This window comes from Loxodonta africana, chromosome 2, assembly GCF_030014295.1.
Source record: "Loxodonta africana isolate mLoxAfr1 chromosome 2, mLoxAfr1.hap2, whole genome shotgun sequence".
Classification (NCBI taxonomy): Eukaryota; Metazoa; Chordata; class Mammalia; order Proboscidea; family Elephantidae; genus Loxodonta; species Loxodonta africana.
Window position 1 is genome coordinate 139,414,626 of NC_087343.1, and position 25,227 is coordinate 139,439,852.

General features: G+C 36.8%; 1 protein-coding gene across 7 annotated transcripts in view; it reads right to left on the reverse strand.

Annotated features, from left to right (window-relative positions):
• Window positions 1-25,227, reverse strand: part of DMXL1 (Dmx like 1) — a 171,301-nt gene that overhangs the window by 129,676 nt on the left and 16,398 nt on the right. For all 7 annotated transcript variants that reach the window (XR_002785899.2, XM_010590471.3, XM_010590465.3 and 4 more), the window contains exons 2-3: window positions 7,258-7,383; window positions 477-548 (exon numbers count right to left, since the gene is read on the reverse strand). Coding sequence is in view for 6 of the 7 variants with exons in the window: in XM_010590471.3 (XP_010588773.1) it covers window positions 477-548; window positions 7,258-7,383 (198 nt within the window). In the remaining variant the exon portion in view is untranslated. The remainder of the gene's footprint in view (window positions 1-476; window positions 549-7,257; window positions 7,384-25,227) is intronic.

The following is a 25,227-nucleotide window of genomic DNA, read 5'->3' on the forward strand; positions in this document are numbered from 1 at the left end:
TAAATAATAAATGCAAGAAAATAACTCCTGGAGGTATGTTAAGACTCTGCGATTAAAACATGTAACCTTAAGAACAATACACATAGGAAAAGAAAACGCAAAAAAAGACTGTATAAAGGCAGATTGTAAAAACAAAAAATAAACTGCCACATATGCCTGGATCATGGTGTTTGATACAAGCAATAAGGTAACTGCCAAACTTTAGGTGTTGACTCTTTAAATATTTATTATAAAATAAAAAGATGTCAGAAAGAAAAAAAATAAAACATTTCAAGACAATTCACAGGCACTATTTAGTTTAATTCTATTCCAACGAAACACTTAAATATACTTTTGATATGAAGTGCTGTATCTTCAGTTATAGAGAGTAATTCATGCTGGTATACTTGATGATGGCTTTGATGTTGTACTCCTAAAGTATCTTTTGATTATTAAGAAATTTCTGTTTCCTAAAAGAAACATGATAAATTACTGACCAAATTTTTCTTTTCCTTCGGTAGGTTAACTGGTTCAAAAACAGAGATAACATTTCCGTAGGATGCTGCAATCTTTTAAAAAGAAAAAAGAAAATATATATTAAGGATATGTTAACTTATGGATCCAAAGAGCAAAAGAAATGAATATACTATAATAACTATGCCCACACACACGATTTCATTCAGTGATACTTGATAATGTTGGTTTTGGAAACACTCATATCCCACCCTGATCACTTACTAGCAAGTTAACCTCTCTAAATCTTACTTTCCCTATCTTTGTGTATTTAATAGGCATGATATTATTTTCCTAACACATTTATTTTGAAGATTGAAATTACATTTGTAAAACAGCTACTATATAACACCACATATAAGACTCACCAAAAAAAAAACCCAAACCCACTGCCGTCGAGTCGATTGCGACTCATAGCAACCCTATAGGACAGAGTAGATCTGCCCCATAGAGTTTCCAAGGAGCACCTGGCGGATTCAAATTGTTGACCTCTTGGTTAGCAGCTGTAGCACTTAACCACTACGCCACCAGGGTTTCCATAAGACGCACAGTAAAGGTTAAATCCCTTCCTCATAAATGAAAGCATATGAATGACTTCTTCATCAAATATGGAACTTAATGTGATTTAGAAATCATAGGAGTACTGCTTCAGGACTAGTTTTCAACAATGAATTCTTAGATATGACATCAAAAGCACCACCAGCAGCAAAAAACAAAATAGATAAATGGGACTTCATAAAAATTAAAAACTTTTGTTCATCGAAGGACTTTATCAAAAAAGGGAAGAGGACAGTGGTAATAATTTCCCAATATAATGAACAGAATCAATGTCACTGAATTGTATGCCTAAAAATTGTTGAATTGGCAAATGTTTTGATATATATATATATTTTTAACACAATTTAAAAAATATGGAAGTTAATGTGATTGAAAGATGAGTTTTCAGGTTCCCTGCCCTCAAAGTTAACAATATTACAGATCAACTACAGTTGCAGTATGCAAATAACGACTGAAATAATAAAGATCTTATATTTGTAAAGCACTTTACATCTTACACAGTATTTTCCCAATAAATTAATTTCCTCAATTCCTTAAGCTAGCTAAGGCAGTTATTATTACTCCAATTTCATAAAGAAGAAACACAGGTCAGAAAAACTGTGACCCTGACAAATCACATCTAAAGTAAAGAAAAGGGCAGCCAAATTATTTTACTGACTCTAAACCTAGTGCATAAGACAATTCAGGTTATAGATATATAACCTGACAAAGATATATAACCAAGACAATTCAGGTTATAGATATATAACATATAGTATTCAGGCTATAAATATAAATACATGTATGACTATAATTAACATTGCCCATTTCTTACTTTTAGACTAAGCAAAGCTTCTTTCAAGTCTAACATCCTTCTGTTTATCTGACACTCTGACCTGATCTGAATCTTCAGTTTCCACTTACAGAGTTCTTACAGCAAGTAAAATTTCCAATATATTACAAATACCTTCCTCTCAAAAAATAGAAAAGCTTCAGAAGCAAGTTTATACTTACTGTCGCTTATTATTTCTGAAGGGAGCAAAGAACATTCCCTTCTCTACTACAAGTGGAAATGCTTCCTGAGTAGACCAAATCTAGAACCTAGCAGTCCACATTCCACCATTGTCTACTGTACCTTTCTAATCACCTAGGCCATTCTGTGAGAGCCTCTTCCCTTCTAAGCTCTCTGAATTTTGGGAAGGAAAAAACTCCTGAAGTATGAATACAGTATTTATAAAACCAGAATTTCTTCCAAAAAAGGTATCTGAATGCTCCATTTAGTTCTGTGACTTGCCCTCTCTGGTTATACACCAAAGGTAGAGGTATACAAGTAAAAAAGAACAGTCAGAAAAGTTAAACCATCAGAACTCAGGCTAAATAATGCACACGACAGTCAGACCTAAAAAAGTCAACCAGAATTTGATCACAGCTACAAAGCCCGAAGACCACTATCTAAGTTATGAAGAAAAAACCTACCACCTTAATTTCCTTGGTCAAGAACGGCATTCAAATTCTAACTACTACTTGACCATTTAGGCATGGTATAAAGATATAGCAGATAAATAGGAATATTAGCTTCTTTTCTATAGCCCATGAAGTTATGAATATCAATTAAAATAGTCTAAGTGAGAAGCATCTGTAAGCCAAAAAACACAATAGAAAAGTGGAATTATCATTTAGCACAGATGAATACAAGAAATGTGTATTTACTAAAAATGACAGTCTATATTAGGATCTATAAACCAGAAGAACAATTAATTCTGTTGTTTTCACAATGTTAATGAAGTTAACACATTTTTCACAATGTTAATGAAGTTAACACATTTTTCAATAAAATGCAATATAGTTTCCTAATAAAGGATTGATAGAATACATGAAAGAAAACCTACTTGGCTAAAATCTTCTTGGCCTGTGTGTAGGGTGTGGGGCCAAGGACTGGAGCTTTGTGAAGATTCTGAAGCAGACACGTGTAATGGCTCTGAAGTTGGAAAAACTCATATTTAAGGAATTTTTAAAAAGGCACTGTGGCTAAAATAGCACTAGAAATGGCTGAATAGAGGATGGAAAGGGAGGTAGTAGGTAGGAATCATAGCTTGAAGGGTTTCCTAGGCCACATGAAGGAGTCCAAATTTTATTTTAAAAGAAATGAAAAGCTGTTAAAGGTTTTAAGGTTACTTTATGTCTGAGTGTAGGCTGAGTAATATTTAAGAACGAGATCACTCTGATTTCTGTATGAAGAATAAATATTCAAGGTACAACAATTGGTCTCTATTCACCTGAAGCAACAGAGAAGAAGGAGAGTCAGGAATAGGAAGGGGAAATGGAATTTGTGGCTAATTGCCTTCATGAACAACTGCCTCCTTTGCTATGCGACCAGAAGAACCAGACGGTGTCTGACTACCATTATTGAATATTTTGATAAAAGATTCCATAGAAGAATCCTGATCAAAAGGGGGAAAATGCATAACAGAATTTAAAATTCTAAAGTACTCCAGGCTTCTTGGCGCCATGGAGGGTAGACGAACCCCTGAAACTACTACCCTTGGATAATCTTTAAACCTTAAACCAAAAATATCCCCTGAAGTCTTCTCAAAAGCAAACAACAGTAGCTTAACTAGTAAAAAAAGGTCTGCTTTGAGCATTATGCTCTTTTAATAACTATCTATATGGGATCAAATTGATAACAGCAACTTGTAAGATTTTTTTTTTTTAGGACGCAGTGAGTTTATGTAATGAGGGAGGAACAACTCAGAAAAGGAGGGTGAGAATGGTTGTATTACTCAAAGAATGTAATCAATGTCACTAAATTGTTCATATAGAAATTGTTTAAAAAAAAAGAGAGAGAATGTTAACATCTCATGATAAGTAACTAATGTCACTGTAAAATTTGTGTGCAAACTGTCAAATGGAAACCTAACTTGCTGTGTAAACTTTCACCAAAAACTCAATAAAATTAAAAAAAAAAAAAGAATAAATGAATAAATTAGAGTAGAAATAGGAAGACAAGTTAGAAGACTACGGCATTACAGACGATGGCAAAGACCAACATGGTGGCAGTGGAGATGGAAAGAATGAACAGATTCAGGATAGATCAAAAGTGCCTACTATTGATGAAGGGTGAGGAAAAGGTCTTATGGCTGACTCATAGATAAGTAAGAAGCATAGCCTCCAATAACTTATGTTTTGATTCACATTCTGTGAGCATACAGTTCAACAAAAAAAAAAAAAAAAAAAAACTTAGATATATTCCACTGTGAACTTCTTAAGGAGTACATTTTAAAAATATTGTATTTTGAGTATCTTTTAAATTTACTCTTTAAATCAATGAAGCATATTCTTCCCTGGTTCTGTTTTATAAGGCAGCTACAAATATAGTTTGAGTGAGTCACAAATGAAGAACATTAAAACATCAGAAGTTAGACAGACAAAAGAAGGCAGGAAATGAAAGGGAGGGAGGGAAGGAGGTAGTGAAGTAAGAAAGGAAGGAAAAAAATCAGGGATAGAAGTAAGAACATATCATCTGGTGAAGGGGGTAAGGGATGGGGATATAATAAACAAATGCGGGGAAAAACTTTTAATGGATATATTTTCAAGTGTTCTGAGGAATTTTTAGGGTGCAGAAATCACCTGCACTGAGTTGGTCTGGAAGGGAATGTTTAGTCTGTGCCTTTAAGTATGGGTAGGATTTCAACAGGCAGTGAATATTCATTTTCAGGAAAAGAGAATTGTATGAACACAGGTAACAGGTGTAAAGATGAAAAAAAGCAACATATGTTTGGAGATAAGTGACCAGCAGCCTGGCAAGAAGACAGTGTCCCCTTTAATGGAATAATAGACAGGAAATTAAAAAGGTAGGTTTGGGCCATGTTATGCAGGGCCTCATGCCAAGGAAAACAATGTGAACTTTTCCAAGGCAATGGAAATCTAAGAATGTTTTAAAACAAAGGAATAGCATTGATAAATGGAGATCAATTTTCCCAGGAAAATGAATCTGGTGGTAGTTCAAAGAAAAAACTGTAATGATAAAATACTGATGCCTATGGTGTCTTTTTATGGTGTCAAGTAGAGCCCTGATGGCACAGCAGTTAAGAGCTCAGGCTGCTAACCAAAAGATAGGCAGTTCAAATTCACCTTGGAAATTCTATGGGGCAGTTCTAGTCTGTCAGATAGAGTTGGAATCAACTCAACAGCAACAGATTTGGTTTTTGGTTTTTTTGCATGGTGTGGAGAAGCATTTCTTTCTTAAAAACAAACAGTCAGAAGTGCTCAGGTTCCAGAACCAGCAAATTTTCTTCCTAATACCTTAGGGAACCTTTTGATAACACTGATATATGTGAAACAAAGGAGATTTTCCTTTTCTTACTTGGGAGTTATAAAAAGTGGAGCTTGGGGAAAAACTTGGGAAAGTATTCATTTCATACTGGCTCTGAAGAGAGGGCTTTAATCAGCAGGCCATTTCTCACAGCCACCTTCTTTATTCTGAATGATTATAAAACCAAAGGACCTCTTCATCCTAATCTGGACTGTTATGTAGTCTAACCAACTGCCATTGAGTCAATTCTGACTCATGGTGACCTCATGTGTGTCAGAGTAGACTGTGCTCCATTGAGTTTTCACAATTGCTGATTTTTCTGAAGTAGACCACCAGGCCTTTCTTGCAAGGTGCCTCTGGGTCAACTGGAACCTCCAAACTTTCAGTTAGCAGCTGATCAGGTTCACTGTTTTCACCACCCAAGGACTCCTGTCATGTAGTCCAGCCTATACACAAAAAGGTCACTCTCGTTGGAAGTTATTAAATTAGATTTCCAACATTAACCAGCCTCATTGAGTCTGGATGGTGTAAATTTGTTTTTATATAATAATGAAGATCACAGAACTACAAAGCTAGGAAATCAAAAAAAAAGCAGTCTCAAGGATTTTTAGCCTTCCATAATCCAAAAACCAAACCTGTTGCTGTCAGGTTGGTTCCAACTCATAGCAACCCTATAGGACAGAGCAGAACTGCCCCATAGGGTTTCAAAGAGCTGCTGGTGGATTCAAAGTGCTAACTTTTTGCTTAGTGGCCAAGCTCTTAACCACTGCACCACCAGGGCTCCTAGCCTCTTATAACAAAGATAATTTTTATAGTACGGTGAGAAGTAATAAAAGACTTGAACAAAAGAAGGGATACATTAGAGACATTTGTGAGTAACTATGTTAAAGAGAAGGGACGGTTAAGTCACAAAAAGAGCAGTGGTCCAACAAACAGGTAAAGATTGTTAAGAGTAGAAATTCTTTCACCATGAATATCTTTAAACTAGGTCTCAAGTGGTAACTTCTTGGACTGGCAGGTTTATCAGAAATGAAGATTTAAAAAAAAAAAAAAAAAAAGATTGGGTCCACAGACTCTTAATTATTATTTCTCACACAAAATGCTGTAGTGAAATCATGTAGTCAAACAATATATTTAAATATGTGGGGGGAAAAATTAGTAAATTTATAACGTTTAGCCCAGTCCAACTACAACTACACCTGGGTCTGATCATCTATGCCTGTGAGTGCTATTTTAAGCTATACTGTGCTGCCTAGTAGTTATGGCCCTCCCAATGCTGGTACTATACAGAACTGCATTTAACCTGATACAGGAGAATTGTATGCCTTGCTTTTTTCTTTTGTTTTGTTGTTGCTATATTACTTTTAAGGTTAACTTATTACTTTTCATACGCAAAGAGAAGTCCAGATAGATGCTTTTCATTTTTCTAACAGATGTGCAATACACTAATAAAAAGATTATAGACTTTAGAAGAGTTCATCTTCATTTCAGTACAAAGCTTGTCCAGAAGTTACAAGGAGACAGCTATCCATTTATAGGCAAAAAAATAACTCTACCAAATGATTTTTATTCAGCCATTTGTAAACAAAATTAAGATTTATTGTCTTTCCTTTCCTTCAATCAAATCAATTTTTAAATAAGTAACAAGCCTTAGACCTGTTCTACAGAGAATAAATACTACATGTTTCTTTCTCAATTCATAGGCAAGATACAGTAACAAGATTATGTGACATTTTAAAATTACACAAGAACAGAATTCCTGAGACTCTAAAATGCATATTACAGAGCCAAAGAAATTTGTAGATACATTGTGCTTAAAGCAAGTCTCCAATTCAATAGGAAACACATATTTCAGAGATTATCCTTACAAAAAGCATATTCAAAACAAATTTGCATGTTACCACAAGATCACAAACCTTGCCTTGTTGCATTGAACAGTCTACACATCCCACTTGAATATTTCCATGTTTAGCTCCTGGGATTATCTGTAATCTTTCAAAATCACTTCCCAGTATTACAATGTCACATCCAGATGCATAAGCCTAAAAAAAAAAAGAAAAAAAAATCCACTTACTAAACAAACAACTGTGATGAAATTGTCAAGAAAGTATCATTTAGAATCAAATATGATGCTAACACACCAGTTTTAAATATTCTTTTTAAAAAAATGTTATTTGGAAATATTTCACTTACCGCCTATGTATAATTCATCAGCAAATTCTCTCAGCCCTGTAGCCCTATCTACAAAACATATACCAAGTCTGACCACTTCTCCCATCTCCACCGAATGCTACAATGGACTAAGACACCGTCATCTCTCCTGTACTACTATTAAGTCTACCTGCTTCCATTCTTGCCTCCCTCTAATTCACTTCTACACAAAGAATAACTTTTTTAGAAATGTATATTATACCAAGTAATTTCCCCTACTTAAACCCCTTCAATAGTTTTCCACTACACTTACCATAATCAAGTCCCTCCTTGATTGTCCTACTTCTCCGACCCCATCTCAAGCTACTTTTTCCCTCTTTCCTTCCCTCAGTTAGTTCCTGTCCTCCATATTGCCCTTCTTTATGTTCCCGGGTATATCAAGCTCTCTTTCTAACTCCTGGTGGTTTGCCTTTTATCTGCCTGGCTAGCTTCTTTTCAACATTCAGGTCTCAGTTTTCAATGACTCTCCATTTCCCATTATTCTCCATCATTCCCCCCCCTCCGATAGGATATCATGGTCTGTCAATATCATGTTTATTGTCCATTTTCATTACTGGAATTTAAGTTCCAAGAGAGTTGGGTTCAAGTTTATCTTGTTCTCTGCTCTAGCCCTCAATTCTAACAGAAGGGCTGGTACTTTATAAATGACCAATAGAGTAAGTGAAGTATTTATTTTCACAGAAATAGCTACTATACCTAAACAAATCAAGGCCTGCTGGCAAGCATTTTATAGCTCCTTTTGAATTTACAATAATTAGTAGAATGCTTCCAATTAGAATTCTCTTTTTTGTTCTTTTCTCCACCTTCTCCTTTCATCACAGAAGCGTCTTCCATTATGGGGTACATAACTGTCCTCCTAGGATTCACATATTACCGGTTTGCTAGCATGTAGTATAATAGTTTGGTGATAAATATCATTCACAAACTGTTCTCCATCCTGAGAAGTTCTTCAGCTAAAGCTTTAGTAACACTTTACTTTCTCATCGCTTTGCATATACACCTTACTTAATGTAAAAAATATATAGTTAATATATACTTTATGATCCTAATTCTAATCAAAGCCAAAATGATTCTGAACTAAACCATCAAAAAACATTAGAAATGGAACTTAATCGGGAGCAAGGGAGAAGAAACAAAACTAAAGACACAAGGGAAAGATTTATCCAAAGAACTAATGGACCACAACTACCATGGCCTCCACCAGCCTAAGTCCAGTACAACTAGATTGTGCTCAACTACCACCACTGACTACTATGACAGGGATCACAATAGAGGGTCCTGGGCAGAGCTGCAGGAAAATGTAGAGCAAAATTCTAACTCTCTCTCTCTCTCTCTCTCACACACACACACACACACACATACACAAAACCAGACTTACTGGCCTGACAGAGACTGAAGAAACCCTGAGAGTTTGGCCCCTGGACACCCTTTTAGCTCAGTAATGAAGTCACTCCTGAGGTTCACCCTTCAGCCAAAGGTTAGACAGGCCCATAAAACAAAACAAGACTAAAGGGGCACACCAGCTCAGGCGCAAGGACTAGAAGGCAGGAGTGAACAGAAAAGCTGGTAGTAGGGAACCCAAGGTTGAGAAGAGACAGTGCTGACATGTCATGGGGTTGTTAACCAATGTCATAAAACAATATATGTACTAACTGTTTAAGGAGAAGCTAGTTTGTTCTGTAAACCTTCATCTAAAATACTATTAAAAAAAAAAAGATATCGGCCACTTAAAATTGACCTACAATTAAACTTTTCTAGTTTACAAAAAAAGAAAAGGAGTTTAAGAGGACATATACATAAATTTGCTCACATTACAGGCAAAAAAATTGAGCCCAATAGGCTGATACAACTTTTTAGTGGCAGAGTGGGTTTGAGAACCTTGACTCTTAACTCTTGGTCTAATGCTAATTTCACATTACCTCCAGGGCTCCCCTAGTTAAGAATGCTTGCCTGGAATTATTCCTAAAAGAAATCAGAAATAATGAGTTCTGGTTCCACTAGTGTCACACAGTGGAAAAATCAGGTTAGTAAATGGAAAGAAAAAAGTCTCATGATGGTCTGTACTCCTGTATGAATATCCACAGTAGGGTCATAAGACTTGCACAAGCCTATTAGCAAGAATAAATTCCAATAACTATTTTAAGAAAAGTTGTCTTTCATAATACATATCTTAGAAACTGATCTTATTCTTGATATTAAATTTTGATAAAATACTGATTGTCGCCATTACAAAACATTCAGTGTTAAATTCTACATGCTTCCTAATTTAGATTCCACTGATTGGGATACATAAATAATCCCATGTTTTCATAACTTGACCTTCCTTTTGTTATATCTGAGATTATCTACCTACTTTCAGATATTGTATTGCAACTATTTTTGTCAATCACTGCATTAAGTCTATAATTCTGAATTAAATCTATACTAATCCTGAAGTACCACACATAAAATGAGTATTTAATACAACACTTATTAAACATTTGTAGAGTTGAGAAATGAAAAGTTATCCCAAAACTAAACACTTAGACTTGTAGAAGGGAAGATGCCGACTTACAATACAGTTAACTCTTGATCATTCAGAGACTTACCGAGTTCTGGATTACTCTTATTTTGCTGCAGCTTTATACTTTTACTCAGTGACAGTATTAGAAGTTGCAAGGCTCTTTCCAGTTTTCGTAAATTATAAATCAAATGAAAATTGATCTTCATGTAGAATATAAATGACTGTGGTAATTTTTTTTTTCTCATTCAGTCTGCACATTTTTCTCTCAGTCATAACTAATAAATAGCAATAAACTACTACATGGCACACACACACACACAAAGATATCACAAAGTGCATTCCATACTTCCTGAGTTATTACTCTGCTGGAGGCTTACGACAAAGAAAGCTTGGTTTTCTTCACTACAGAATTTTAAATTTTACAGTTTATTTTATTTTAAAATTAAATATAAGATATATTTATAGCTTAAACCATATTTGTATTTTGCTCAATTTCTTAGTCATTTTAAAGAATTTGTAAATGTTTACTTAAAAATCCTCCTGTGAACAGAATATTGGTTGAATAGACAATGATACATACACACAATAGAGTATTATATTATGATAAGACTGCACAAGGTATCTATAAACTGACATGGAGTGATTTCCAGGAAACATTATTAAGTGGGGGAAAAAAAAAAAGCAGAGTGCAAAAGTGCATACATGTTACTTTTTGTGACAGGAACAAGGAAAATAAGACAATACATATCCATTTGTTTTTTCTTATTACAAAAAGAAACACAGGAAGGATAACCAGGAAACAAAGTTCATTATCCTCAAAGGGAGGAGTGGAATGGAGCAGAAGGGATATAGGTAGGGGTGACACTTCTAGGTACAACTTTTTATATATTCATGACTTTTGAACGCATGTTAATATACATACTCAAAAAATGAATTAAATCAGTAATGGGATGACGGACCTAAAACTGAAAGCAAAGTGAAACAGATGAACTAATTACATTTCAAATGAATATCTTGAAAGGAAGTGTAATGGTTAAGATTGTGTGTCAACTTGACTGGGCCATGATTCTCAATCCTTTGGCAACTGTATAATGGTGTGATCACGTTCCTGTTGAACTCCGATATGTGATCAGCCCCATGATGGAATCTGCTGAGTGGTAGAGGCAGGGGTCAGGCCTGTGGCAGCTCACCACCCCCTCAGCCTTCATCTCTCCACACTCTGCTGCCTACTTCCTTCCTGCTCACCTTGTCAAGGCTTTTGGCTGGTTCCGGATTCTGCAGCTGCCTCTTGTTCATTTGACCTCTGGTTCTTGGGACTTGAGCTAGCAGTTTACCTGCCGATCTTGGGATTCGTCAATCTTCACAGCCCGTGAGCAAGAGTCCTACTTTTTGACCTGCCAATATTGGGCTCCCCGGCCCCTGCAGCTATGTGAATGAGATGAAGCCTTGCAGTCTTGCCTGCTGATCTTGGGATTCATCAACCTTCACAGCCTGTGAGCAAGAACCCTGCTCTCCAGCCTGCTGATCTTGGGTTCACCAGCCCTTGTGGCTCCGTGAATTGGGAGAAGACTCCATCCTGATCCATGGACTTGGGACGTTCCAGCCTCTACAACTGCATGAGCTGTTACCTTGATATAAATCTCTCTCTATATATATATATTTATATGCTTTACTGGTTCTCTAGAAAGCCCAGCTTAATACAGGAAGGGAGGGAGGGAGGAAGGAATAAACACAGATTTTGACCATATACTTTCAGTCTTAGGCAGAGTTAGGAGAAGAACTCTTTAATAGGCTTGTTTATTATAATGGTATGGACAATACAATTCTGAAACTCTCTTAGATGTATTGTACGATTGAGCAAATGAACAAAGATCCTCACTGTGTAAGAAGGAACATAAAGATATAGAATGGGGGAAGGCACAAAACAGCCAGGTAGGGTTGTACTGGAATTGGAAAAATTGATGTGAACTCATGCTTGCCAAAATATGCATATTTTACATGTTTATGTGCACATGTAAGCATATGTATATATGTATTGTATGTTATTGTATGTTACATGCATAGATATGTGTATATTTGCTAACTCTGCCCACGGAAAGAGTCAAGAAGCAAAAGCATCCTAGTAGCAATGAGCACACTTAGCACTTTGATCTTGGTTTCTATTCTATTCTCTATTAAAGGTAACCTGGGATCCTTGAAGAAATAGCTAATTATAGACAAGGGGCAGGGTAGCTACAATGAGAACCTGGAACATCTTGTTATGTCAGAAAGAAAGGAAGTGCTAAAAAATAACAAAATAAGCAAACAAACACAAAAAAATAGGCAAGAATCATCAGCAGATGCTCAATATAGGGGAAAATTTTGATAAGGATCTGGATATTTGTGTGGTCTTAAAGTGTTTTCTATATACTGCTTATTAGGTGCAAGGGAGAAAAAAACCACCCCAGTTATACAGTGGAGAAATTGAGCAACACCTTGACAGGTAATCAAAATTAATACCATTAATGAGGGACAGATAGATATCACGTGCCTCCAAATGTGATACCCAGAGAATGGCACAAAATCACCTATTTAGAATCCATGACCTTATGGACCCCAGACACCCTTTCAGCTTAGTAATGAAGTCACTCCTGAGGTTCACCCTTCAGGCAAAGATTGGACAGGCCCATAAAACAAAACAAGACTAAAGGGGCACACCAGCCCTGGGGCAAGGACTAGAAGGCAGGAAGGGACAGGAAAGCTGGTAATAGGGAGCCCAAGGTTGAGAAGGGAGAGTGTTGACATGTTCTGGGGTTATCAACCAATGTCATGAAACAATATGTGTACTGTTTAATGAGAAATTTGTTCTGTAAACTTGCATCTAAAGTATGATAAAAATAAACACAACCTAAGGAGGGGGGGAAGGAATTCATGACCTTGATATAATTAAGAGGAAACATCAGACAAATAAAAAATGATAAAAGTTCTATTTAAAAAAAAAAAAAAGAGAGGTCTACATGCAAAAGAATTAAGTTAGACTCATAATTTATATATAAGAAGACTGACTCAAAATGACTCAATGACCTAAATGTGAGAGCTGAAACCATAAAATTCTTAAGAGGACAGCATAGGGGTAAAGCTACAGGACCTTATTTTTGACAAGGAATTCTGAGATCTAATGAAAACAACTCATATATGCTGTATTGGACTTCATCAAAATTAAAAACTTTTGTGCATCAAAGGATTTTTTTATGAAAGTGAAGAGACAACGTACGTAACAGAAGAAAATATGTGGTAACCAAATACCTAAGGAGCCCTGTTGGTCCAGTGGCTAAGTGCTCAGCTGCTAATCGAAAGGTCAGTGGTTCAAACTCACCAGCCACTCCACAGGAGAAAGACTTGGTAATTTGCTTCCACAAGGATTGCAGCCTAGGAAACCCTATGGGGTATTTCTACTCTGAATCAACTCAATGCCAACGGGGCTTTAATCATATGCCTGGTGAGGATTTAATACCCAGAATATATACAGAACCCTTGTAGCTCAACAACAAAAAGACAACCCAATTAAAAAAATGAGCAAAGGATTTGAATAGACATTTTTCCAAAGAGGATATTCATATGGCCAATAAGCACATCAAAAGATGGTTAGCATCATAGGTCATTGTTGTTGTGTGCCATTGAGTCAATTTCATCTAATAGTAACCCTATAGGACAGAGAGTTTCCTAGACTGTAATCTTTATGGGAGATCACCATGTCTTTTCCCCTACAGAGCCGCTGGTGGGTTCAAACCTCTGACCTTTTGGTTAGCAGCTGAGTGTTTAATCGCTAAGCCATCAGGGCTCTTTCACTGCTCACTGGAGAGATGCAATTTGAACCACAACGGGATACCACTTCATATTCACTATGTTGGCTATCATCAGAAAAACAGAAAATGGCAAGTGTTGACGAGAATGTGGAAAAATTGGAGCCCTTGTCCATTGTTGGCACAGATGTGGAATGGTGCAGGGATGTGGAAGAGTGCAGCGATGCGGAATGGTGCAGCCACTGTGGAAAACATTTTGATGGTTCCTCAAAAAGTTAAATATGTGATTACCATACACACGTGCAATTCCACTCCCTGGTACATGCCCAGGGAAGTTGAGAGCAGGATTCAGATACTTGTACCCCAATGTTCACTGCAGCATTATTCATAATAGTCAAGAGGTGGAGGTGGCCCAGGCAACCGTTAAGACATGGCTGGATCAACAGGATATGGTATAGCCATATAATGGAATACTATTCAGCCATAGGGAGAAATGAAGTTCTGAGGCATGCTGCAACACGGATGAACCTTAAAGGCATTATGCTGGATAAAATGGGTGAGACACAAAGGGATAGGGGTATGATGAACTATCTATAATGGGCAAATGCACAGAGACAAATGTTTATTGGTGGCTGCCAGGAAGTGAAGGGAGGGGAAAGTAAGGAGTTGTTGCTTAAGCGGTGCTGGGTCTCTGGGGTGAAGAAAAACTTTTGGGAATGTTTTCGTTGTTAGGTGCAGTGGAGTCGAATCTGACTCACAGAGACCCTACGTAGAAGAGAACAAAATACTGCCTGGCCCTGCGCCATCCTCACAATCACTGCTATGTTTGAACCCACTGTTGCAGCCACTGTGTCAATCCATTTGGTTGAGGGTCTTCCTCTTTTTCACTGGCCCTCAACTTTGCCAAGCATGACGTGATCCTCCAGGGACTTGTCCCTCCTGATAACATGTCCAGAGTACCTGAGACAAAGTCTCTCCATCCTCGCTTCTAAGGAGCATCTGGCTGTACTTCTTCAAAGACAGATTTGTTCATTCTTCTGGCAGTCCGTGGTATATTCAATATCCTTCACCAACACCATAATTCAAATGCATCAATGCTTCTTTGATCCTCCTTACTCATCATCCAGCCTTTGCATGCATATGAGGTGATCAAAAACACCAAGGTTTGGGTAAGGTGCACCTTAGTCCTCAAGGTGACATCTTTGCGTCTTTAAAGACGTCTTTTGCTGCGGATTTGCCCGATGTAATGCATTGTTTGATTTCTTGATGGCTACTTTCATGGGTGTTGATTGTGAATCCAAATAAAATGAAATCCTTGACAACTTTAATATTTTCTCTGTTTATCACGATGTCGCTTACTGGTCCACTTCTGAGGATTTTTGCTTTATGTTAAGGTATAATTCATACTGAAGGCTGTAGTCTTTGATCTTCATCAGTAAGTGCTTCAAGTCCTCTTCATTTTCAGCAAGAAAGGTTGTGTCATCTGCATATCATAGACAGTGGTAATGGTTCCACAACATGATGAGTGGAACTGATGTCACTAATTGTGTACCTAGATTAAATGTCACTTTTTTGATATATAAGTTTTAATACAATAAATATTTTTAAGGGAGGGTGTATTGTATTCCTCAAAAAGGCCAATCTCAAAAAAGGAACAGAAATGCTATGAGAATATTTCAGATTAAAGGGTACTAAGAGATATAAGAGATATAACTAAATGTAATACTTGTCCTTTGACTGGCTCCTATACTGATAGAGGTAAAAATGCTAAAAAGAACTAATAAAACTGAAATATGGATGGTACATTAGAGAAAAGTATTTCAAAAAAAAAAAAAAAAAAACAAAACCCAGTGCTGTCGAGTTGATTCCGACTCATAGCAAGCCTATAGGACAGAGTAGAACTACCCCATAGAGTTTCCAAGGTGCGCCTGGTGAATTCGAACTGCCAACCCTTTGGTTAGCAGCCGTAGCACTTAACCACTATGCCACCAGGGTTTCCATAAGAGTATTACACCAATGTAAAGTTATGAAGTTGATAAGTATACTGTGGTTATGAAAGAGAATATTCCTTTCTTGGGGGAAAAAAAAAAAACACCAAGGATAAAGAGCCATGATGTATATAACTCACCCTTCAAATGGTTCAGAAAACAATTATGTAAAGTGTGCACAGATGATAAAGCAAATTGGGTAAACTATTAACAATAGGCAAATCTAGGTAAAGGAATATGGATGCTCCTTGTTTTATTTTTGCAACACTTTGTAAGTATGAAATTATTTCCAAATAGTCATCAACCATGTAACAACAAAAATATTTAGCACCCATATTATTATAGTATTTCCAAAAAAAAAAAAAAATCATGCTGTCACTTTTTTGAGCTTTCTTCTATTTTTCACTTTTTTTTTTTTTTTTTTATCATCTTCTGAGCCTATTTTTTTCTTTAGCTTTATGCTACAGGACCAATGCTAAATACTTTTCATTGGTATCCCAGTTAATCCTCCTCGCAACAAATCCTATGAGGTATTTACTATAATCACCCCATTTTACCAATAAGGAAACTGAACTTGGAAAGATTGAACATTGGCTCAAAGTCTCAGAGCTAGTATCAGATCTACTACCTCAGAGTTAGGAGCAAGACTGGAAACTAATGCCAAACAACATGCTCCTTCTCTGCTGTGCCTTATAAACATGCACTGGTATGAATTTAATATGAATATTGCCTCAAAGTCTCAGAGCTGGTATCAGATCTACTACCTCAGAGTTAGGAGCAAGACTGGAAACTAATGCCAAACAACATGGTCTTACTCTCTCTGCTATGCCTTATAAACAGGCAGTGTTACGACTTCAAAAATTTTTTTTCTTTCCATAATTAAAAAGGCCTTATTAGATGTGAAGTAACCAGAACTCCCATAACTACTCATAGGAGTGTAAAATAGTGCAACTACTTTGGAAGACTGAACACATTCATACCCTATGATCCAGCAATTCTACTCCTAAGTATACACCCCAGAAAACGTGTCCATATGTGCAACAAGAGACATGTAGACAAATGTTCATAGCACTATTCATAACTAGAACCACCTCAAATATCCATCAACAGTGGAATGGATAAATTGCAGTATAATTATACAACAGAATACTGTAACAGTGGTTCTAGATTTTCTGGTCTCAGGATTGAGGACATCCCCGCAAAGACCTTTAGCTTCTGTGAGTTATCTATCAGTATTTACTCTTTTAAAAATTAAAACTGAGAAAAATACACAAGAATGTAAAACCAAAAAAATCCATTGCCATCGAGTCGATTCCGACTCATGGTGACCCTATAAGACAGAGTAGAACTGCCCATTAGAGTTTCCAAGGAGCGCCTGGCGGATTTGAACTGCCGACCCTTTGGTTAGCAGGTGTAGCACTTAACCACTATGCCACCAGGGTTTCCAACACAAGAATATACAGGCACATATTCCATTAGCCTCTGAATGTAGCCTCTGGAAAACTTCACTCTATACTTTTGAGAGAAGAATAAAAAGGCAAATGAAGTATTAGTATTATGAAATAATAATGAAAACATCCACTCTTTGAGAACCATAGCTATATGGCAATAAATAATGTGTACAGAACAGCACGGATGAATCACACAATGCTGAATTTAAAAATTTAGACTCTAAACTATACGTACTTATTTATTTACAGTCAAAAAAACAAGCAAAACTAATCTGTTGTCGGGTGCTGTCAAGTCAATTCCAACTTGTAACTATCCCATGTGACAGAGCAGAACTGCCCCATAAGGTTTTCTTGGCTGTAATCTTTACAGAAGCAGATCACCAGGTCTTGCTCCCTTGGGACTGGGTGGGTTCAAACCACCAACCTTTCATTTAGCAGCTGACTGCTTAGCCATTGCACCACCAGGGCTCCTTGAAACTAATCTAGGATGACAGAAATCAAGACAGTTGTTACATTTGGGGAATAATGTTCAGGAGGGAGCATAAAGTGGTGCTCTTAGGGTGGTATAATATTCTATTTATTGACCTGGGTGTTCATTTAGTAAGTGGATTTACTTTGCAAAGATTCAATATGATATACTCTGATGATTGGTACCTTTTATTGTAAAGTATGCTCTTTTCAGTAAATATCTTACTTAAGAAAGAAAAGCTTTGTTCTCAAAAGTAAAGTTATCTACATTATCTTTCACTATCCCTAGCTCCCACTGTTTTCCAAAACAGAAAGTACTGTTACACATCAAGTTTTAAAATATGCTTCACTTAAAATAAACTTAGAAATTAGAAACAAAACAAAACAAAAAAAAAACCTTGCTTAAATTGTAATAGTATAAATGTTTCATAAGGGTCTACTGAAACTGTATGACTGAGTTTCAATTCGGCCACACTAACAATGAATCCAAGGCATAAAACCCATGTCTTACTGAAAAAGGCAATTTTCAGTTATTTAAGAAAGAATCTGGATAACATAAAACAGATAAAGAAAAACAAATACCTGCTTTGTTAAACAACTAAACACCCAAACTCCATGCCACTCACTGCCAGCTCTAATCCTCTTTCTGGCATCACCTTACAGTGAAAATAGGAGAGTACAAACAAAGAGTCGTTTGTAATTATCAAGAACCCACAAGACAGATAAAGAACAGCTGAGAGTATAAAGGAGCATAATAACATTATTCTCTTCAGTTGTCTTGTTATATTTTGTATCAAAAACTAACAGAAAAACTTAGAAGACTCATTAAGTTGCAGTTTACCTCTAATTACATAGCTCTGGAAGGTTCCTACATAATCATTATTGATCATTACCACAAACAAGTAGGTATTAATAGCCATGCTATAGACATGTTAGATAAATAAACTTTCATTAATTCTTTAAATTAACATGTTAATGACAATTACATGGGTTTTTAATAGATAATACAAAATGAAAATACGTTTAGAAAAATTAGTCATCTTTAAAGATTAGATATTTTGTTTTATCATTTTATTTAAACTTGTAATCAGCAATATATTGTTACAACTATAGTATTTTACTATGTTTGAAATTAATTTTAAATGAATTGTCAAGTTGATTTTAGCAAAAAACCCCAAAACATTATATTTCATTTATGCAGTTATTTGTAAGACCTTATTTAAAGAAAGACTATTGTTCCTAAAATATTAAAAAGTAGAGTTAAGTTTCATAAGCTTTCATTAGAAAACTAGACATAGAAGGGATGCCCAGAGAAAAATAAATTTGTTCACAAAATGCCAAAATAAAATACACGAGAACACACATAAATTTAATTAAATTTAATCAAAATTACTTCCTTAAAGAAAAGTATACACACAATAACAACTGATATTAGCTAGACTATGCAAACATTATACTAAAACAAACTTACATTATGATGTGACTGTATACTGCCTACTCCTTTAATTTAGGCTACAACTCATTTACCTCCAAGAAAACTAAAGTGCTTTTGTTATGTTGTCTTGTGACAAGGCACTGAAGTTAAAAGCCAAAGAGCAATCAAATGTCAACTGAGGGGACCTGAACCTGGTAGAAGCAGAGTTCTATGGTCTGCATAGCCCTGGCACAAGTACCCACACAACTTTCACCTTCAGGACCAAGCAACAAAGTTTTATCCTGCTCTATAACAGTCCCCTTCTCACATTTTATTTAAGCACGTGGCACTAGCTAACTGAGTTACAGTTAGCTATAAGATCAAATTCCAAAGATTAAATTAGTATAAATTTTAGTACATTGCCTTTAAAACTAAAAAGAACGAAGTTGGAGGGCTCACACTTCATGATTTCAAAACTAACTGCAAAGCTAGAATAATCAAGACAGTGTGGTACTGTCATAAAGACAGGCATATAGATCAATAGAACAGACTTGAGGGTCCAGAAATAAATCCTTGCATTTGTGGTCAACTGATTTTCAACAAGGGTGCCATGAAACTTTAATGGAAAAAGTCTTTTCAGCAAATGGTACTAGAACAACTGAATATCTACCTGCAAAAGAATGGAGGTGGACCCTTACCTCATAACATATATAAAAATTAACTCAAAATGAATATGAAATCTAAGTGTAAGAGCTAAAATTATAACATTCTTAGAAGAAAATACAGGAGTAAATCTTCATAATCTTGGATTTCTTAGATATAGTTTCTTAGATATGATACCAAAAGCACATAGTGAACTTCTCTACCACAAAAACCACCATCAGGATAGTGAAAAGATAACCTAAATATAATGGTAGAAAATACTTCCAAATCATGTATCTGATAAAGGACTTATATCTAGAATATGTAAAGAAGTCCTGCAATTCAACAATAAAAAGACAAATAACCCAATTTAATAACAGGTCAATGATGTGAATATACATTTCTCCAAGAAGATACACAAATGGCCAATAAACCTGAAAAGATATTCAACATCATCAGTCTTTACGGAAGTACAAATCAAAACCACAATGAGATACCACTTCATACCCATTAGACCAATCAGAATCAAAATGAAAGAAAATAACAAGTGTTGAAGAGGATACAGAGATATTGGGAATTTCATATATTCCTGGTGGGAATGTAAAATAACGCAGTCACTGTGCAAAACATTTGGCATTTCCTGAAAAAGTTAAGCACAGTTATCATACGACCCAGCAATTCCACTCCTAAGTATATACCCAAGAAGATGTATGTCCACAAAATAACTTGCACACGAGTGTTCACAGCAACATTATTCATAATGGCCCCAAATGGAAACAACTCAAACGTTCATCACATCCTACATGACAGGGCTTCACAAGTACTAAAAAGTCAATATTTATTTTCAAAGGAACACCTCATCATTTAGAGACAAAAGCTGCCTTTGAACACATGTAAGAACAAAAACCTCCATGCACAGATTCCACTTATCCCCAATTAGTTAAAGGGAAAAGGTACAGAAAGGCAGCTCTGGATAAAACTGGTAAGGTCTAAGATAGTCCTCAATCTTTGTTTCTGCAGCTCTTTGCCTTCATCAAATTAACTACTACTCATCCACATTTCATACATCCAGTGTTTATGGGTTCTTATGCCTCCTATCGGAAACCCTGGTGGCATAGTAGTTAAGTGCTACAGCTGCCAACCAAAGGGTCGGCAGTTCAAATCCACCAGGCACTCCTTGGAAACTCTATGGGGCAGTTCTACTCTGTCCTATAGGGTCGCTATGAGTCGGAATCGACTCGACGGCACTGGGTTTGGTTTGGTTTTTATGCCTCCTATCAAAACAAAGATCAACCAGAAGCTGACCACATAGACTTGTTAATTGGTTGTAAAGACTAAAGTGTGGAGATGTTTGAGCTAAAGTGTGTCCTCAACCAGTTTTTGCACTTTAGAATATATATATTTTCATTTTAAAAAGGGGGACTCAGATAAGAGAAATTTCGGCTACCAAAAAACGATGTCTAGCACATGTATGTCATCAATAAATGTTAGTTACATTAATGAAATAATAAAGAAAGAGAGCTATTTCTGTGGAGAGTGAAAGGAAAAGGTGAAATCGCACTTCTACCCTAAGGCCTTCCAAGAAGTCACTTGGATCTGACTTTTTGAGAATCCTTACCTGGAGGTTTGGAGTAGTGGAGGCAGCCCGAAGAAACTGTTCAGGACTTTCCCATAAAGAGCTTAGTCCTCAGTGGCCCTTCTGATTCTAGCACAGGTTCTCTTTGTCCTATTTGTTTCTCAGACAGTTATTAGCCCCATACCTTGCCACTACTTAAAGATGTAATGGTAAAAAAAAGAATGATAACAGTCACTGTCCCCAGAGACAATGCAGTCTAGTGGATGACAAACAAGGAATTACAAGAAATAGGAAGAAACCTAACTAGAGACATCTAAGCTAAGATTTAAAGAATGAGGAGTTAGGTTTAGTATTTTTTTTTTTTTTTGAGGTGGGGCCGGAAGAAGGAGGAAGAAAAAGTGTGCAAAGAACATATATAAAGATCAGAAGTATCAAAACCACAATGTGGTATCACTTCGCCCCCACTAAAACCCAACCTAGTGCCGTCGAGTCGATTTCGATTCATAGCGAGCCTATAGGACAGAGTAGAACTACCCCACAGAGTTTCCAAGGAGTGCCTGGCGGATTCAAACTGCCAACCCTTTGGTTAGCAGCCGTTGCACTTAACCACTATGCCACCAGGGTTTCCCACCCCTACTAGGATGGCTAAAATAAAAAGTAACAAATGTTTCTGGGGATGTTGAGAAATCAGAACCCTCATCTGCGCTGAGGCAGAGGAACTGATGAACTGAGTCTAGAAAATGCTGAGTTTGAATACCTATGGGAACTTCAAGTGGAACAATTCAATAAGTATTTAAATTTATCAGTTTGAAGATCAAGAGAGGGATCTCCCTATCACAGACAAGACACCAACAAGTATATGTGAAATGAAACATTTGAGAGAGAGGCAACAAAGATAATCTTGCAAAGAACACTGAAAATGGATAACTAAAGAAGAAAAAAAAAAAAAAAAGTAGAGTATAACTAAAGCCAAGGAAAAAGACGGGAATGACCAACATGACAAACGGCGAAGAGAAATCAAGTCAGATGCAAAGTGAGACCTATTGATTCATCAGTGTGGTTATTGGTGACTGAGGGGGCAAAAGGTGATAGACTTGAGTTGAGAAGTGAGCGGGAGGTAGAAGTAGCAACAAATATAGGCAACTTAAGGAATATATCTGTGAAGTCAAAGGTAGAGAGGGACAGTAGGTCAAAGAAAGGTTTTCTGGTTGTTCTTTGTTTTTTAAGACGAGAGTTTTAAGCCTGTCTTAAACCCTTCTGGAAAGAAGCCAGTAAAGGGAGACACTGAAGATACAGCATAGAGATAACTGAAGAACTGGGGCCCCAGAAACAACATGAAGAGATAAGACCCAGGAGACAGGAGGATTAACTCTGAACAAGAAGGGGGACAGCTCTTTCACAAGAGAAATGAATTTTACAGTTTGTAGTTGAAAATGAGTAGTTATTATCCGATGGAGTCTATTTCCTGAGTAAAACAGGTTGCAGGTTTGTATCTGTAAGATAATGCTGGGGTGGGAGGTTTCAGAAAATGGGAGAAAAGGACAAAAAGCAGATGGGTAGGAGTATGCTGGGAAGCTTCAAGATTCCATTTGAAATCAGCAACCACAACTTTATCTTCCACATGATTTTAGTTATATTGTCTAGTAGTACTAGGAGCCCACTGCGCCAACTAAAAGGTCAGCAGTTTAAAACCACCAGCGGCTCCTCAGGAGAAAGATGTGGCACTCTACTTTCATAGAGATTTACAGCCTTGGAAACTCTATGAAATCACTATGATTCAGAATCGACTCCACGGCAGTGGGTTTGAGGTTTTTTTTTTTTTTTTTGAAGGGGGTTTAGTAGCGCTCCAGAGCCAGGAATATAGAAATAAGAAAGGACTAGTATGTGGGATCTGGTCAGACTGATGCAAAGAAAAAGAATCAAGAGATTTTAAAGACACTGACAACAGAAGAGAAACTAGATAACTGGGAGCTCCTAAAAATCACTTAGATTCATCAAAAGACTTCACTGCAAGAGTAATAAGAGAATCTACAGACTGGGAAAAATTTTTTTTGGTTAAGACATATCCGATAAGGGTCTAATCTCTAAAATCAATAGGATACTGAAAAACCTCAACAACAAAAAGACAAATAACCCAATTAAAAAATGGGCAAAGAATATGAACAGCCACCTCACCAAAGAAGACATTCAGGTAGCTAATAGAAACATGAGGAAATGCTCACATCATTAGCCTTTAGAGAAATGCAAAATCAAAACTACAATGAGATACCATCTCACCCCAACAAGGCTGAAACTAGCCCAAAAAACACAAAATAATAAATGTTGGAGAGGTTGTGGAGAGATTGGAACTCTTATGCACTGCTGATGGGGATGTAAAATGGTACAACCACTTTTGAAAATGATTTGGCGCTTCCTCAGGAAGCTAGAAATATAAGTACCATACAATCCAGCAATCCTACTCCTAGGAATATATCCTAGAGAAATAAGAGCCATAACATGAATAGATACATGCATACCCATGTTCACTGCAGCATTGTTCACAATAGTAAAAACATGAAAACAACCTAGTTGCCCATCAATAGGCGAACAGATAAATTATGGTACACACACACAGTTGAATACTATGCAATAGTAAAGAACAATGATGAATTTGTGAAACATCTCATAACACGGATAAATCCGGAAGGCATTATTCTGAGTGAAATCAGTCCGTTACAAAAGGACAAATATTGTATGAGATCACTATTATAAGAACTCAAGAGAAAGTTTAAACAGAAAAAAGCATTCTTTGATGCTTATGAGGGTGGGGAGGGTGGGGGAGGGGTACTCACTAACTAGACAGTAGACAAAGATCCACTTCAGTGAAGGGAAGGACAATACACAATACAAGGGTAGTCAGCACAACTAGACCAAAGCAAAAGCATACAAGTTTCCTGGATACATCCAAACACATTATGGGACACAGTAGCTGGGGCCTGGGGGCCATGATTTCGGAGGACATCTAGGTCAACTGGCATAACAAAGTTTATTAAGAAGATGTTCTGCATCCCACTTTGGTGAGTGGTGTCTGGGGTCTTAAAAGTTTGCAAGTGGCCATCTAAGATGCATCAATTGGTCCCATCCCACTTGGAGCAAAGGAGAATGAAGAACACCAAAGACACAAGGGAAATACTAGTCCAAGAGACTACAGGGCAACACAAACCAGAGAATCTACCAGCCTGGGACCAGAAGAACTAGATGGTACCCAGCTACCATCAGTGACTGCCCTGACAGGAAACACAACAGAAAGTCCTGGAAGGAGTGGGAGGAAAGTGTGGAGCAGAACCCTAATTCACATAAAAAGACCAGACTTAATGGTCTGAAAGAGACTGGAGGAACCCCCAAAACTATGGCCCTCGGATGCTCTGTTAACCCAGAACTGAACTAAAGCTCACTCTTCAGACAAAGATTAGACAAAACTATAAAACAAAAAATAATACACGTGAAGAGTATGTTCCTTAGTTCAATCAGATAAACGAGACCAAATGGGCAGCTCCTGTCTGGAGGCAGGATGAGAAGGCAGGAAGGGACAGGAATCTGGTTGAATAGACACAGGGAACCCAGATTAGAAAGGAGGAGTGTGCTGTCACATTGAGGGGATTACAACTAATGTCACAGAACAATATTGAGACAGAGCCTCCACGGTGCTGTATTCTTTACCTGGCTTCCTCCTCTACCGTGTTGTATTGAAAAATCATTTCCTTTGCTGGGCTTCCCCCTCCCCAACTTTGCATTTGAATCCTGCTTTTGCTTGGAGGTTATATGTAAACTCCATTGCACCTGCATAGTATTATTAAGAATGTTGCTGATGT